The sequence below is a fragment of the Lampris incognitus genome, chromosome 6 (assembly GCF_029633865.1).
Source record: "Lampris incognitus isolate fLamInc1 chromosome 6, fLamInc1.hap2, whole genome shotgun sequence".
Lineage (NCBI taxonomy): Eukaryota > Metazoa > Chordata > Actinopteri > Lampriformes > Lampridae > Lampris > Lampris incognitus.
The window spans coordinates 38,516,639-38,534,568 of record NC_079216.1 but is presented as its reverse complement, the minus strand read 5'-3'; the positions used below and the strand labels follow the sequence as shown (position 1 = coordinate 38,534,568).

Genomic DNA, 17,930 nt, shown 5'->3' with positions numbered 1-17,930 from the left:
TGCAACATTTTACAACAGACACACATCATGTGAATGTAGTATGCATACACATGCATGCACACACACACACCTTAACAACATTTATACTGGCTCTGGGATGTAAGTGCAAGGAAGTGATAACAGAGAGCCCAGAGGCGAAGCATCAATCAAGGCCAACTTCAGAGGGGGCCAAAGGGCCTCAGGAGAGTCACTGAAGATAGATGATATACCACAGTAGTATTCGAGGAGGTAGAGGAAAAGGGTAAAGTAGGGCATTATGGGGGGACATGCATACTAATACTTTAGAAAATTATACAGTAAGGACTACAAAGCCTTATGTTGTGTCTTTTTTATTCATCACAAACAAGTAAAGAATTACCAGGATTTTGCAATGTCATCATTATCATTATCTTCATTTTATCAATGAGTTTTTAAGGATGGCTAAAACAAGAGGCATGTAAAGTCATAGCTTGTGTGTTATAAATCTAATTGTGAGATTAAGTGCATAACTAAGCAGTGGAAAAATAAGATCAAATAGGTAGCTAAGCAAAGCGAAAAAAAGAGGTTAAGTATTTGACTCAACAACCCACCATGAGGACCTTCTCTTGGGCCTCCACTGTGTCTGCAATCCCATCCTGTATCATCCGTGTTAGTGCCCTCAGGGCCACTGCTCGGGTTGGCACATCAGGGTCACATGCCTCCAATAGCAAATCGGAAAAAGCCTTTGTGGGAGGCCCAGTGTTAGTAATGCCAGAGTTCCTCTCTCCTGACTTAATACCTCTGTCTGGTGCAAAAGCTTCAGGGGTCTTGGTGTACTCATTGTGCCCAGAGGTGAACAACTTTGTCAGGGTTTGATTAATGTCTTTGGCTTGGGGGTCTTCAGCATCAAAGCTAGCATGAGTTCGGTTTGGGTGTGGGTTTTTTTTAGGCTGGGCAGTGGATGCAGTGTTGGCAAGTGTGTGAGGAGTAGGGGAGTTATGAATGGTGTCCACAGCAGATGAATGAAGATTGTAGTGTGACACATGTGAGTCTTTTGTTTGAGGTTGCATTTTTTGCTGCTTCATGGAACACACTTTTTGGTTGTTCTGTGTTGTTTCAGGGTTCCTGGTGCGCTGGTCAGTGGCTGGAAGGCTTTCTGGCCTGTAGACTCCATGTGTGGCGATAACAACTCTTAGGTTGGATGCCAGCTCCTGGATAACCACCTCAGGGTGTTTCTGGGATAGCTCTGCCAATGATGGAAGAAGCCTCAACATAGAGGTATAGTCCGCTGCACTGAGCTTTGAGATTAAAAGAGGGGAAGAGAGAAGGATAAAAAGACATAATATAAGCAACATCTATAAAAGGTGACAGTGGAGCCATTGAATCAAATAACCCCATCTTATAATTAGGACATTATTCCAGGTGTCTCGACATGAAAAGAGAAAACTTATTACACAATATCCAAACATATTTCATTCAAAAAATTGACAGTTCATTTCCTAGAGAAAATGTGTTGACCAGTTGAAAGTTGTAAGTGTGTATGTAACATGGTGGTTGTTAGGATGTTATAAAGTGGCTGTTAAAGGGTTGCTTTTGGGTTAGTGTTCGCTAGGTGTTTAATATTGAGTTCTAGTATGTATGTAAGATTGGGTTTCAGTGGTAGTAACATAATAAAGATGTGTGTAGTATTTATAACAATTAGTACCTGTGGTCCAGAGAGTAGGGTGGCTATCAGCCCCATTCCCATGTTGAGAGTCTGGTTCTCCACTGGATTCTCAGTACCAGGAGCAAGGTCTTGGCCCAAACCTATACAGGCCCTCTGAAGAAGGGACACCATGAAGTCAACAACCTAGAAAAGGACAAAAAGAGAGAGACCTAAAATGTCCTTTCATTTAAACGTCAAGAGCATTATCACAGACAAACTACAGGATAAATCAATGTAATACCTAAAGGTAATTACTAAGTATATACTAATGCCTAAGACAGTCTTAATCTTATATCCAATCAACTGCATTAACTTGATGCAAATGTGGGAGTGTTTCTTGGGTGCACAATGAAAAATAATGAAAAAACAAGAGGTGGTCTTTGATAGGGATAGAAAAGTGATTACCAATACTACCAATCCAAATGTTGGTTTTGTAGCTTGCAAAATGAGAGGACTTTGTGTTCAACTGCCAGAATAAAAGATATGTTGATGATAACTGTGTAATGTGGTCTAGCTCAGAGACTGAATTTAACTGATTTTTCATCAACACTTGAATTGCATCATTATTAAATTTTCACCACTGAAACGCAACAAAAACAGTGTACACTTTTTGGCTCTGGATATCAGTAAAGATTTTTTGTTTTTTAATATATCATTTGAACATGCCACTTTAATAAAGGTACCCTGGATCTTTCTTTTTTGTGGATAACTGCAAAAACTTTTCCAAGCCTCTTAGTACAAAAACAAAACCCCTAATAAACCAACCAACTAAAGATAAGACGGCTAAAAATAAGAATTTATCCACTGAAGCAGACAGCATTATCAAAGAGGGCTCTTAATCTGTGAGGGAATTGTTTTTCCTCAGACAGAATGGCCCCACCAGCCAGCCAGCTGTCAGCCAAACACCCGGCAAGTTTCATTGTTAACCTGCCAAGCAACAAGTTACCCTGTCAACCAGTCAGCCAATAATTGACCCTGTCAATCTGCAAACCTGCCAGCTAGCCAGTTGGCTCGGTAACTGTATCCACTCACTTTACAACCTGCTCTATCATTTTTTCCCCTCCTCATCATCAACACCATTAAAACTAGAGCAGGCTATTTTTGTGGCATAGCCTGACTCAAAATAACCTGCTTTCACCAAGAGCAGGGCGGATTTAAAATATGCTGCACAAGGAAAATAGTTAGCATGTAAATGAGGTTGGCAGATTTAAGTTAATATACACAAGGGTGACAAATTAAATGAAAAACCTGAATGCTTGACCCCTACAGTGAGGGGGTCTGGGTGCTCTGTTCTGCTGCGGGGGCATTTTCCTGGCATGGTTTGGGTCCACTTGTCCCCTTAGAGGAAAGGGTCACTGCAAATCAATACAGTTATTCTGAGTAATCAACTTTATCCTATGATGAAACATTTCTATGCTGATAGGAGTGGCCTCTTCCAGGATGACAATACCTCCATCCACAGGGCACGAGGGGTTACTGAATGGTTTGATGAGTATGAAAATGATGTAAATCATATGCTATGGCCTTTGCCCTCACCAGATTTCAACTCAGTTTAACACATATGGGAGATTTTTTCTCCACCACCATCATCAAAACACTATATGAGGGAGTATCTTTTGGAAGAATGATGTTCCATCCATCCAGCAGAGTTCGGAGACTTATAGAATCTATGACAAGGAACATTGAAAATGTTCTGGAGGCTCATAGTGGCCCAACACATCTTACTAAGACAATTTACTGTGGTTTTTCCTTTGTCACCCATGTGTATCTTTCTAGTCAATGAGCTAGTGGTAATTTCAAAAGGGCACCTTCCAAAGTTCTATTAACCTGACAATAATTGTCTCAGGAACCTTAATTTCTGAACAAAATAACCAAACCGCATAAACTGAGGACTGTGTTTTCACATCCAGGCCAACTTGCATGCAATTTTCCCTTATAAGAAAGGTTAGCAGTCTGGAGTTTTTGTGTTACCTAAGTGGGGCTTGTGTGTTAGCGGTGCCAGTAGAAGAAGCTAACATTGACTTTTCCCAGGCAGCCAAGTGTGTGATGGACCCTGTCAGACCACTTCATAGATCCTTTGTCCAGGACAAATACATGTGCAGTGACTCACAACTAGTTAATGTTTTGACTAAGATTAAGTGACGTATCCGTTCTCAGACTTTGCAGTTAAGAAAATTGTTCTATAATGAAAGCTCTGGCCTGTTAGCTGAGCAAGACACTGCTCAACAACAGACACTCTTTCTTTATCAGATACCAGAGACATAATGCTATTATCGACAAGTAGGCAGCCTGCACTGCAACTGCACATGCTTATATTGGTTATTGGTACTGTTAAGTGTCAATGACCATGCTGTAACAGTGTGCAGCTATTCATCAGTGTATCTTTACTCCTGTTCATCATGCATCTCTAGTGAATAGGTCTACACTGTCAAAGCAGGGTTATTTACACTTATCAGTACCAATAACCAATATAAGCACTTGTGTAGTTTTCTAAAGGAATAAATATGTGCAACACTTTTTTCCTTATAAAAGTGATTCACCCTTTTGTCACAAAACTTTTCTCTAACCTGCGTCATTTTCCTTAGCAGCAGAGTATGAGGCAGACCCTCGCACAACACTGCTATCACCTGCAGCAAGACAAGTCTTTGACCACGGCCAGCAGTGCGCTCCAACAGCTGCTTCTCCAACTCCATGAGAGTCATGGCCGACACATCCACTTCTTGTTCCTCTTCCTCCTCTTCTTCTGTGGCCCAGTTAGTCAGCTCCTGCAATGGAAGCAGGTAAACAGCAGAAATTAGCCTACACATTGAGGCGACCAATGCCACTATTCTCTTTTTTTAAATTCCTCCTCATTTTGTCCCAATTCGGCATGTCTAGTTCTCTTTTCTCCTAAAGCCCCACAATCGCAGGTGGGAGGAGGGGGAGGGTGTAGACTAATAGATGCATCCTTTGATATACACAGAGTTGCTTATAGCTTCTTTTCACATGGCAGCTGAGGGTTTCTACACACATCAATTCTCTGATGTGCGCAGAGGCTTGTACCATTTCCTACAGATGCCTCAGCCACTGTACTAGCGCCTTGCCATCTGTAGGAGTCACTAATTGCAACGGCAGGATATATTACCCCTGCTGGTTCCCCAGCCCAGAATAATGTCAATTATTTGCCACACAATGCTGGAATATGAACTGTGAACCTTAGTATTGAGATGCTAGCATGTTAGTGCGCTACACAACCTGAGCGCCCGACCAATAACTCCTTCACAAGCATCCACAACCGAAAATGAGTGAGTGTCCAATGGTAATGTAAATGTGCAACCTGCAGAAGCTCCAAGAAAAAGTCTCCAGGAAGGTCACTGTCCCGGAGCTCAGCCAACAGGTGAACTAGACACTCCAACCTCCACTGTTCCTCTGACAGTTGTTCATACAGTGCATCATCGGCATCACTAGCAGAAAAATTGAGTAATGAGTGATCAGTTTGATTATATTCATCATCATCACTTAAATAGAGAAGAAACAGAAGAGGTGAGAGTCAAATGAGGACAGGTTCATTAACACACAAATCTACTACTACTACTACTTTTGGCTGCTCCCGTTAGGGGTTGCCACAGCAGATCATCTTTTTCCATCTCTTTCTGTCCTCTGCATCTTCCTCTGTCACACCAGCCACCTGCATGTCCTCCTTCACCACGTCCATAAACCTTCTCTTTGGCCTTCCTCTTTTCCTCTTCTCTGGCAGCGCCATATTCAGCGTCCTTCCCCCAATATACCCAGCATCTGTCCTCCACACATGTCCAAACCATCTCAATCTTGCCTCTCTTGCTTTGTCTCCAAACCGTCCAGCCTGAGCTGTCCCTCCAATATACTCATTCCTAATCATGTCCTCCTTCATCACTCCCAACAAAAATCTTAACATCTTCAACTCTGCCACCTCCAGCTCACTGCTTCCTGTCTTTTCATCAGTGCCACCATCTCCAAACTATACAACATAGCTGGTCTCACTACCACCTTGTAAACCTTCCCTTTAACTCTTGCTGGCACTCTTCTGTAGCAAACCACTCCTGACACTCTTCTCCACCCATTCCACCCTGCCTGCACTCTCTTCTTCACCTCTCATTAACACACAAATAACTGTGTTAATGAATTTAATGTAGCAATGTATTCTATCATATGCTAATATTGACAAAATGAGGAATTCGCACAAGCTAAAAAGGTCACTCTGTGGGTATTTTGTCTGACTGAAGTTCATGTATACTGATCACTGGGGATCAAAAGCAAGACTACAGAATAAGTTAAGAGGGTAGGCATCACTCAAATAAGACAGAGCATATTAGACAGGAAGGAGAGGATACAGAGCAAAGGGCAAAGCAATACCAAAGCACAGCATTTAACAAAAATGAGCTTAATACGATAAGAGTTTGTAATCCATCAAGCTTATCGCATAGATTTGAACATTCACGAACAAGCACCTGTGATAAACATGGACCTTTAACTGTGTTTATCAGTACTTGTCACCTGATGATTGGCTTTGGGCTCAGTGTAGCCCCTCCATTGCTGCCAGGAGTGAAGTGGAATTCTGGTGCTACTTCATTTTGCTGTTCACTAAGGCCCGAGAGTTGCCTCAGAACTGACAGGGCCTTTGAGTGCTCTATGTGACCCAGGTACCACAGCAAGATCTCCTGACAGGGGCCTCTATGGAACACACAAAGTACACACACAAACAGTTTTGAATACAAATCTTCACCCTGAAATCAATTACTGTGAGAAACTACATAGCCAAGTTTTTGTAAAATAAGGGGTCATTTCTTTTTTCTCCTCGCATTTTCATTCCAATTTGGCAAGTCAAATTCCCTGTTGTCCTGAGGTCCCACCATTGTGCAATCCCTATGGTGGTTGGGGAGGGCACAGACTTTAGGAGTTACTGGTTACAGAGGTGGGTTGGTGGGTGATTACCCCCGTCTCCCCTCCCCCCCGGAGTATTGTCAATTAAATACCTACAATGCTCAGCCGGGCTAGAGGCAACATCGGGATTTGAACTGTAAAAATCTGTGTTGAGGTACTAACATATTAGTCTGCTATGCCACCCAAGCATTTCACAGAGATTCCAAAATATTGGTTCAAATATTGAGTGACCTTGAACAGCATTAAGCTTATGAGGTGTATGAGGCATCTCTACTCATTTTAAGGAATTTTACACGTGGGCCAGGACTTCCCCAATTAAGGAGTATGTTTTTTTTTTATCTTCCCCGTGCCACCTTGAAAGCCATTTAGGTCTTTCTGACTTTCTTTCAAATTGATCATTAAAAAAGAAAGCACGTAAGATGTATGTGACTTGGAATGGCATTATAAAACAACTTCAGAATTAGAATGACGGAGAGAGTAGTACCGTAGGTGGGAAACGCTCTGCTTGGTAAAACAGTGCAGTGTGAAGAGAACTGGAAGCACCTCCTCCATAGCCTTCATCAGAGGATCTGATGGACTGTTCCCTACCACCCAGATCTGACAGAGACAGAAAAATATTGCATTGATATTCAAAAAGAAGTCAGTGAGAAAATTAATAAGCATCGGAGATACAGGGAATAAAGATGGCATGAAAAAGCAACTATTTTATACTATAAAGCACACAGAAGGCTAATAGACCATCACAAATGTATGTGTAGTGACCACACCAGTAGGCCAATATGATTTTACCTTCACGTAAATATTTTATTCAGCATTTTACAAATCCAACCATCTTTCTTACTAAAAGCCTTCAACATGAAAAACTTGTTTCCTCCTACACATTTTTTGTCTAGATTGTTTTTGGTTACTCTGCTAAAATATAATCATTTGCATGTGTAACAATATCAAATTGTTATTCATGATACTCAAGAATTCAATTTGAAAGTTTGTACATGTGAACACCTAAACATCCCCATACAAACCCTGAAAGCTCCCATTCCTGTTACAAAAACCCAAATAAGATAAGACAGAGGCATGAGTGCATGATATCCTCTAGACTGTCCATTTTAGACTACTTAAAAGACATCGTCAGAGGCAATATTCAGAATATTATTTTATACTTATACATACAAGGATATTTGAGAATCAGATAAGCACTTTTCTTATCCCTTTTAGAGTGTAGCCATGCTATTAGCTACAATAGTGTCCACACAAATGCAACTCAATGTGGTATGCTGAGGATGTCCATCTGACCTTGTATAAGTCCTCCACACAACATGTTAGCTCCCATTCCTCTACAGTGCCTTGGGAATCACTCTCACCTGGAAAAAACAGGTGAAAATTTAGTGGGTTTGAGCTCTCAACATTGAATCACAGTGTCAGCTAAACAATCTTCCTATTTTGGACCTGATGAAAAGCAAAACAAAGACCAACTGTAAGGGGAAAACATATTAGTCTGATGGATCAGCAGCATGACTAACATGATGTTCTTGCAAGGTTATGGGTTTTAAACATGACTCCCGACTTTTCCACATTATATTCTTTTTGCAGCTACATAACCTTTCCTTTTACTACTCACTGTACACAAGGGCTTCTCCAACCATTCACCCCAGCCAAAAGAGTTGCCCTTCCACCAAACAGAAATGCATTTTTTTAAGGATTTCCCCCCCTTTTTCTCCCCAATTGTAGTTGGCCAATAACCCCACTCTTCCGAGCCGTCTCGGTCGCTGCTCCACCCCCTCTGCCGATCCGGGGAGGATTGCAGACTACCACATGCCTCTTCCGACACATGTGGAGTTGCCAGCTGCTTTTTTTCACCTGACAGTGAGGAGTTTTGCCAGGGGGACATAGCATGTGGGAGGATCACCCCATTCCCCTCAGTTTCCCCTCCACCCCAAACAGGCACCCCGACTGACCAGAGGAGGTGCTAGTGCAGCGACCAGGACACACACCCACATCTGGCTTCCCACCCACAGACACAGCCAATTGTGTCTGTAGGGACGCCCGACCAAGCTGGAGGTAACACAGGGATTTGACCCAGTGATCCCCGTGTTGATAGGCAACAGAATAGACCGGCACACCACCCGGACGCCCCCGGAAATGCATTTTAATGGTATACAAGGATAGTTAGAAAGGCAAGGCAAGTTCATTTATATAGCACATTTCATACACAGGGGCAATTCAAAGTGCTTTGCATAAAGACATAAAAAGCATAAAGCCATAAAAAGACATTAAGAAAGAGATACTGGGTGCCCCAGTAGCTGAATGCTTACAGAGCATGCCACATAACCGCAATATCCTTGGTTCGATTCCAGCCAGTGACCTTTGTTGCATGTTGTACCCATCTATCTCTTCCCTCGTTTCCTGTCTTGACACTTCACTATTCTCGATCCAATAAAGGCAAAAATGCCACAAAAAAAATAATCTTAAAAAGGAGGAAAAAAGAACTAAACAAGACAGAGTTCAAATAAGATTTTTCCGAACATACTTAGGGTTCATATTCCCATCCCAGCCCTTGTGGCTATGTGCTTTTGCTGCTATCAGTCTTCAGTGTAATCTGGTCTGTCTCATTGGTTTGTGTTGTGAAGCACCTTGTAAACACTTCTTCTGAAAAGTGCCGAAAAAATAATTTATTACAGCAGTTTTGTGTTTCCAGCCTTGCTGAGTGAAAATTATGCTGAACCAGTAATGTGCATGCATGCTACGTAAAAACACTGTCTCACTCTCTCTCTCTCTCACTGACACAGACACACAAACAGCTCACATAGCCATCCTCAGTAAATATCACAGAACACTAAATATTCGCCAGTGGTCAGGGTAATAACAAAGCCTGGCAGTAAATACATCTGTCCATCCCCCTTGCAGACAAAGGGAGTTAACTGTTACTCTAACAATCACTTCTAATTTCCTAGACACCATGCTAGGTTTACAAGATGCCGATGAACATGGCATGGAGTAACCGAGCTAAAAAGGAGCATTTTTAACATATCTGCATAGAATGGGGTGACTTGTCATTTTGGCAGAAATATCTAATAAATCTTGGCTGATTGTCACTTTTGTTTACTTTTTTCTATTTTCAAAATAATTACAACTAGGAACCATTCCTCTCGATGTATTTGCGATTTTTGCAGGAGACAACCAAGCAGTAAGTGTAGCATGTATACAGAATACCCTCAGGAGCTTCATGCACTGCTCTCTGTGTGGCCAGTAGGGGGGGATTATCGTAGTGACACATGGTAATTGAGCAATTGTCTGCTGTTAGTTGCTGCTGGATGCTGCAGGCAGTAAAGGAGTGAGGACATTCTGAGTGCATCTATGACGAATGTAAGCATATCTTTTCTGTTGTTTATTTTTTTTGGCTCCCCCCCTTTTCCTCTCCAATTGTATCTGGCCAATTACGCCACCCTTCTGACCTGTCCCAGTCGCTGCTCCACCCCCTCTGCCGATCTCGGAAGGGCTGCGGACTACCACATCCCTCCTCCAATACATGTGGAGTCACCAGCCGCTTCTTTTCACCTGACAGTGAGGCGTTTCACCAGGGGGAAGTAGCGCGTGGGAGGATAACGCTATTCCCCCCAGTTCTCCCTCCCCCCCAAACAGGCACCCCAACTGACTAGAGGATGCTTTAGTGCAACAACCAGGGCACATACCCACATCCAGCTTCCCATTCGCAGACACAACCAATTGTGTCTGTAGGGACGCCCGATCAAGCCGGAGGTAACATAGGGATTCGAACCGCCAATCCCTGTGTTGGTAGGCAACGGAATAGACCACCACGCAACCGAGACACCTTTGTTTATGCTAGGTTGACCATGTCATTCTTGTTGTTATACGTTACAGATATCAACATGATTACAGATAATTTTATGATGTGTTTTCAGTAAGTTAATGTTGATGCCCTTAATGGCTTGTTAAGCTAGCATACTAGCTGGAAATGTAGTTAGTTGTATGAGGTGGAATGCAGCTAACTTTATGTGACTGATGTTTCATGTATATTGCAGTGCTGTGTTTATATGAAAGAGATTGTGGTTATCTTCAAGCCTTATTTCCCAAATGTGTGACATCGTCAGATCTATTCATGTGCTAGTGCAGTAAATTAAAGAATTATTTAGTTATTAAATCATATGCCTATGTGAAACCATACATGGTTATATACACTATATGGACAAAAGTATTGGGACACACTTCTTAATCACTGAATTCAGGTGTTTCATTCAGACCCATTGCCACAGGTGTATAATATCAAGCAGCTAGCCATGCAGTCTGCATTTACAAACATTTGTGAAAGAATGGGTCATTCTGAAGAGCTCAGTGAATTCAAGCATGGTACTGTCATAGGATGCCACCTTTGCAATAAGTCAGTTCGTGAAATTTCTTCCCTGCTAGATATTCCACGGTCAACTGTAAGTGGTATTATTGAAAAGTGGAAGCGTTTAGGAAGAACAGCAGCTCAGCCACGAAGTGGCAGACCACATAAAGTCACACAGTGGGGTCAACGAGTGCCGAGGCGCATAGTATGTAAAAGTCGCCAACGCTCTGTTGACTCAGTAACTGCAGAGTTCCAAACTTCCTCTGGCATTAACATCAGCACAAAAACTGTGCGCCGGGAGCTTCATGGAATGGGCTTCCATGGCCAAGCAGCTGCAAGCAAGTCTTACATCACCAAGTACAATGCCAAGTGTCGGATGGAGTGGTGTAAAGCACGCTGCCACTGGACTCTGGAGCAATGGAAATGTGTTCTGTGGAGTGATGAATCACGCTTCTTTGTCTGGCAGTCTGATGGATGAGTCTTGGTTTGGCGGATGCCAGGAGAACATTACCTGCCTGACTGCATTGTGCCAACTGTCAAGTTTGGTGGAGCAGGGATAATGGTATGGGGTTGTTTTTCAGGGGTTGGGCTAGGCCCCTTAGTTCCAGTGAAGGGAAATCTTAATGCTTCAGCACACCAAGACATTTTGGACAATTCTATGCTTCCAACTTTGTGGGAACAGTTTGGGGAGGGCCCTTTTCTGTTCAAGCATGACTGTACCCCAGTGCACAAAGCAAAGTCCATTAAGACATGGTTGGGTGAGTTTGGTGTGGAAGAGTTTGACTGGCCCGCACAGAGCCCTGACCTCAACCCCATCGAACACCTTTGAGATGAACTAGAATGGAGATTGCGAGCCAGGTCTTCTCGTCCAACATCAGTGCCTGACCTCACAAATGCTCTTCTGGATGAATGGGCAAAAATTCCCACAGACACACTCCAAAATCTTGTGGAAAGCCTTCCCAGAAGAGTGGAAGCTGTTATAGCTGCAAAGGGGGACCAACTCCAGATTAATACCTATGGATTTAGAATGGGATGTCATAAAAGCTCCTGTAGGTGTAATGGCCAGGTGTCCCAATACTTTTGTCCACATAGTGTATTTCTGTTTATATTTTCAGATACCACACATCCATATATGTTGTACCTCTCTCCAAGTGCCTAGATAAAGTTTGCAAACCATTATCTGCTTCTGTGTCCACTCTTTAATCAAGTGTCCCACTGTGGGTGGATATCCAGCTATAACAGTAGGTGCTACCACCCAGTTTAACAAGTATATTTACAATAGCATGATTGAGAAGAAAGGATATATTTCAAAACTGAGGGAGCCATTGGTGTTACCCAAAAGCATTTCATAGGACTGTTAATTATTTTGGACATTAAATTAATTACTAAATTTAATCTATTTCCAATTCTTTGCTGATGAATACCCCTTCCTTGGCTAATGACTCTCTCTCTCTCTCTCTCTCTCTCTCTCTCTCTCTCTCTCTCTCTCTCTCTCTCTCTCTCTCACTCACTCACTCACTCACGAAGACTGCTTAAGTCAATTTGGAGTTTAGGTAGTTATCCTCTTTGAGAGTACACATGATGTGATTCTATACAGGTCAGTGTATTTACATAGGCACATCCCCATACAAAAAACATGATACATATGATTTCCTATAATGACTGCTTAAGTCGGTTCGGTGTTTAGGTAAAGTTATCCTCTTTGAGAGTAAACATGATGTGATTCTATACAGGTCAGTTTATTTAGATAAGCCCATCCCCATACAAAAAAATAATACATATTTTTCACTTCTATTCAAATTACTGAATTTATACTTTTATTGAAATTGTCATGTGGCTAATCAAACGCTCAAAAAGAATTGGTTTATGGGGCTGAATCTAGATAACCATTTAGCAATCCCATAACAAACTCAACAGAACACTCATTGAAAGGGATGCAAAAAAGCTGTGACTGCAACAAAAAACAAAACAAAACTGGAAGCTAGGACTCAAAAGACTTACAAACACTGATTTGGCTATGTTTCTGACCAGTCAAGATGAGACAGCGCTGGAGTGGTCCAAGAAGACAGTCTAAGAGATGCTGCTTGGCAAAGTGTGGCTTGCCCTCCACCATGGTGAGTACTGCCCTGGTGGCCACACGCTGAAACTGCCGTGCTGTTAGTTTGTCTTTGAAGTGCAGGAGTGCTACAATCTGGCCAAACATTAAAGAATAGCTGTAGTCAGAGCCATAGCATCAAACAGGTATAGCACTGGCACATGGCTGAGTTTCCCAGAGGTATTATGCAAGTGAGGCCTGCAGACTTCTGGTCATAAGCAAATTTGTATTCAGTCCATTTCTCATTTATAAAGAGTCTACAGATATTTTCTGACAAGAAACAAAACAACACACAATGACAAACACTATGTAAGTAGAACAAATTTATGAACAAAAAAAATAAAATGAAGGAAAAATAAAAAAGAGGACACAGTATAGTGTTAAGTTGATGTACAATAACAGCCATCTTTTTATCTTGGTCCTCCTATTGGAAATCTAATGCACTTTGTACACATAAGTAAGCAAATCAAAGCATAATCTTTTGAAATATTTAATTGAGCCCCAAAGGGTGAGATTATGTTTTTCTCTATATGTTTAATAAGCATGGTGGGTCAAATACGGCAGTAGCCCTAGTTAGGTAGGGTTAAAACAGCTTGATATCTTGCTCTGAGAAACTTCAGCAGGTATGGTGACACCGGGGATCAAACTCCAACTGTGTTGTGAAATGACCTCAAAAAGCTCTTGACCACACTGTTGCCCAAACTCCAGGAATTCACCAATAATAACCTCAGCAATTTTTGAATTGATAGAAAATACAAGTATTCCTGACAGCAGCCACTGGCGACATGAAAATGTCTACAGTCATTTGATAGAAGAACTTTTAAAAAAGGAGGTAAAAGAGACATGTAAACAGAAATTGCCAGTTTTGTCTTTTGCCTATATATTTAGTATGCTTACACATGTATGTGTGAGTATGTTCAGTTTACCTGAGGGCAAACCTGTCTGTAGTAGCTGTCTTGTGAGACAGACTGCTGAGGGCAGGCTACCAGGATTCTGGCCACGCTGTCACACTTCCTCCAGTCTGACTCTCCACCTAGTGCTCACAGCAGGAACAACAACAACACGTCTCAGCGGTGGTCAGCAACAAACACTTAAAAGCGTCATTTGTATAACACCTTCAAAAAGAGATTTACAGCACGTGTACAGATAACAAATGATGACAAAATGAAAAACCAAAATAAAAGGATTTAATATGAAATAAAAACAAGGTCCAACAGGAAAATAAAACTGAATCAGATTAAAAACAATGTATATAAAGCTTGTGAGATCAGGCAGGAGTCTCCGTGGACTATGATGTTTGCGATCTGTAGCGAGAGTAGGGTGCCGGTTGAGGAGAGCCTGGAGAGGTGGAGGTATGCGCTGGAGAGAAGAGGAGTGAAAGTCAGTAGGAGCAAGATGGAATACATATGTGTGAATGAGAGGGAGGACAGTGGTATGGTTAGGATGCTAGGAGTAGAAATGACAAAGGCATACAAGTTTAAATACTTGGGGTCAACTGTCCAAAGTAACAGGGAGTGCAGAAGAGAGGTGAAGAAGAGAGTGCCGGCAGGGTGGAGTCGGTGAGGAAGAGTGTCTGGAGTGATTTGCGACAAAAGGGTACCAGCAAGAGTTATAGGGAAGGTTTACAAGATGGTTGTGAGACCAGCTATGTTATATGGTTTGGCGACAGTGGCACTGACGAAAAGACAGGAGGCAGAGCTGGAGGTGGCAGAGTTGAAGATGCTAAGATTTTTATTGGGAGGGACGAAGAATGACAGAAGTAGGAACGAGTATATTAGAGGGACAGCTCAGGTTGGACAGTTTGGAGACAAAGCAAGAGAGGCAAGATTGCGATGGCTTGGACATGTGTGGAGAGATGCTGAGTATATTGGGAGAAGGATGCTGAATATGGAGCTGCCAGGGAAGTGGAAAAGAAGAAGGCCAAAGAGGAGGTTTGGTGAGAGAGGACATGCAAGTGGCTTGTGTGACAGAGGAAGATGCAGAGGACAGGAAGAAATGTAAACAGATGATCTGCTGTGGCGACCCCTAACAGGAGCAGCCGAAAATAATAGTAGTAGATAAAGCTTGTGTGCAAAAAAAACCAAAAAAAAACCCAATTTTAAAAAACTGACATTGATTTTGCCAGCCTACAGCATACACCCTACCAATTGCAATATACTGAGGGAATATGAAATGACTTCCTTTCCAAAAACTGCAATTAGAACAATTATATTTAAAATGCTTTCCTTTAGCCTTTAGTGGCCATGGATATCCAAGTCCCTTAAAGATAAATTTCACCAATGGTTTTGTGTGTGTGCAATCTGTATTGATGAGTAATGCAGTCCACTGAAGTAATAAAGTCCTCACTGTGTACTATATTGATGGAGAAATCAGTGTTCCCCTGGTCACAGTCTTCCCACAATGCCTACATGTACCAGAATGCATTGCATGTAAGCTTCTGTATAGTCCTCCATAAAATCCTCTGTGCTAGTGTTTTGGGATATAATTTCCACCATCGGAAATATAGCTTAGCGGACAGAATGAGGATGTGTTTTTTGAACAGCATGTTTCGAGTAGATTAGAGTATTAGAAACCCTTCTAGGCTGTATTTGGTTTTTCTGGCTACCAACTGACGTCCCGATAAGTGACTTGGTGGCCGGATAAAAACTGTTTCTCTGCTCTAGAGATGCAGAAACGATCGGTAACAACTGCCAGTGTTTTTTGTGTGCTATCCCTGTCGCAGATAGACAGAGATTTAGGGATGGGTATCATTAAGATTTTAATGGTACTACCACTCTCACGATACTGCTTATCGATCCGGTACTTTAATGGTACTCTTATTGGTTCTTTTTGTTATTTTTTTAGGAGAAAAAAAGATAGCGAATTAAGAACAGAATTAACTTTGCTTTATTTTCTCATGTCTTGGCAGAGCATTACTTTTAATCACTAACCCATGTTTGTATAATTTAGTTAACTCCATGTGGGTTCTAGGCTGCTACTATACATAACATACCTGAGGTGAATGGGGCAACAAGAGATGAACTACAAACTAGACAGTTGAAAACTGCATTTCTCCACCTGTATTTGATGCACCTTCACTAGATGTTTTGAAAGATTGCTTGTGTTTCTGCCCTTACATGCAACAGACTTCTTGCACCTGTGGCAATGAGTATTGTCAGCATTGACTCTGGTGAAGTATGATCAGACTTTTGACCGTTTAGTTCTCTCCGCCATTGTCACTAAAAGCAGGTTCCGTGGGTCTGTGTGTGTGTGTGCGTGCATCTGAGTGAGAGAGGCAGAGAGCTGGCCCCGCCCCTTGGTTCGCACATATGACAGGCTGCGAGAGAGAGATCTCGCTTCTGGATTGAGAATAGCAAAAATGTACAGTGGCTTGCAAAAGTATTCATACCCCTTGAACTTTTCCACATTTTGTCATATTACGACCACAAACATAAATATTTTTTATTGGAATTTTATGTGAAAGACCAACACAAAGTGGCACACAATTGTGAAGTACAAAGAAAATTATTCATGATTTTAATTTTTTTTTTACAAATAAAAAACTGAAAAGTGCGGTGTGCAAAAGTATTCAGCCCCCTTTTCTCTGAGTGCAACCAATTGCCTTCAGAAGTTGCCTGATGATTGCTGAATGATCGAATGTTGACCTAATAACTAAATATAGTCAACCTGTGTGTAATCTAATCTCAGTACAAATACAGTTGTTCTGTGACGGCCTCAGAGGTTTGTTAAGAGAATATTGGGGAGCAAACAGCATCATGAAGTCCAAGGAACACACCAGACAGGTCAAGGATAAAGTTGTGGAGAAGTTTAAAGCAGGGTTAGGCTATAAAAAGATTTCCCAAGCTTTGAACATCTCACGGAGCACTGTTCAATCCATCATCCGGAAATGGAAAGAGTATGGCACAACTGCAAACCTACCAAGACACGGCCGTCCACCTAAACTTACAGGCCGAACAAGGAGAGCACTGATAAGAGATGCAGCCAAGAGGCCCATGGTGACTCTGGACGAACTGCAGAGATCCACAGCTCAGGTGGGAGAATCTGTCCACAGCACAACTATTGGTAGTGCACTGCACAAATCTGGCTTTTATGGAAGAGTGGCAAGAAGAAAGCCATTGTTAAAAGAAAACCATAAGAAGTCCCGTTTGCAGTTTGCCAGAAGCCATGTGGGGGACACAGCAAACATGTGGAAGAAGGTGCTCTGGTCAGATGAAACCAAAATTGAACTTTTTGGCCTAAATGCAAAACGCTATCTGTGGCGGAAAATTAACACTGCACATCACTCTGAACACACCATCATCCCCACTGTCAAACATGGTGGTGGCAGCATCATGCTCTGGGGGTGCTTCTCTTCAGCAGGGACAGGGAAGATGGTCAGAGTTGATGGGAAGATGGATGGAGCCAAATACAGGGCAATCTTGGAAGAAAACCTGTTGGAGTCTGCAAAAGACTTGAGACTGGGGCGGAGGTTCACCTTCCAGCAGGACAACGACCCTAAACATAAAGCCAGGGCTACAATGGACTGGTTTAAAACACAACATATTCATGTGTTAGAATGTCCCAGTCAAAGTCCAGACCTAAATCCAATTGACAATCTGTGGCCAGATCTGAAAACTGCCGTTCACAAATGCTCTCCATCTAATCTGATTGAGCTTGAGCTGTTTTGCAAAGAAGAATGGGCAAAAATTTCAGTCTCTAGATGTGCAAAGCTGGTAAAGACATACCCCAAAAGACTTGCAGCTGTAATTGCAGCAAAAGGCGGTTCCACAAAGTATTGACTCGGGGGGGCTGAATACTTTTGCACGCCGCACTTTTCAGTTTTTTATTTGTAAAAATTTTTTTAAATCATGTATAATTTTCTTTGTACTTCACAATTGTGGGCCACTTTGTGTTGGTCTTTCACATAAAATTCCAATAAAATACAT

At 42.1% G+C, this 17,930-nt stretch overlaps 1 protein-coding gene across 1 annotated transcript in view; it reads right to left on the bottom strand.

Moving 5' to 3' along the window:
- Nucleotides 1-17,930, bottom strand: part of tango6 (transport and golgi organization 6 homolog (Drosophila)) — a 41,943-nt gene that overhangs the window by 19,052 nt on the left and 4,961 nt on the right. Inside the window, exons 5-13 of the mRNA XM_056281903.1 lie at nucleotides 13,932-14,038; nucleotides 12,912-13,101; nucleotides 7,856-7,923; nucleotides 7,047-7,159; nucleotides 6,176-6,352; nucleotides 4,980-5,106; nucleotides 4,231-4,428; nucleotides 1,664-1,807; nucleotides 570-1,256 (exon numbers count right to left, since the gene is read on the bottom strand). Coding sequence (XP_056137878.1) covers nucleotides 570-1,256; nucleotides 1,664-1,807; nucleotides 4,231-4,428; nucleotides 4,980-5,106; nucleotides 6,176-6,352; nucleotides 7,047-7,159; nucleotides 7,856-7,923; nucleotides 12,912-13,101; nucleotides 13,932-14,038 — 1,811 coding nt within the window. The remainder of the gene's footprint in view (nucleotides 1-569; nucleotides 1,257-1,663; nucleotides 1,808-4,230; nucleotides 4,429-4,979; nucleotides 5,107-6,175; nucleotides 6,353-7,046; nucleotides 7,160-7,855; nucleotides 7,924-12,911; nucleotides 13,102-13,931; nucleotides 14,039-17,930) is intronic.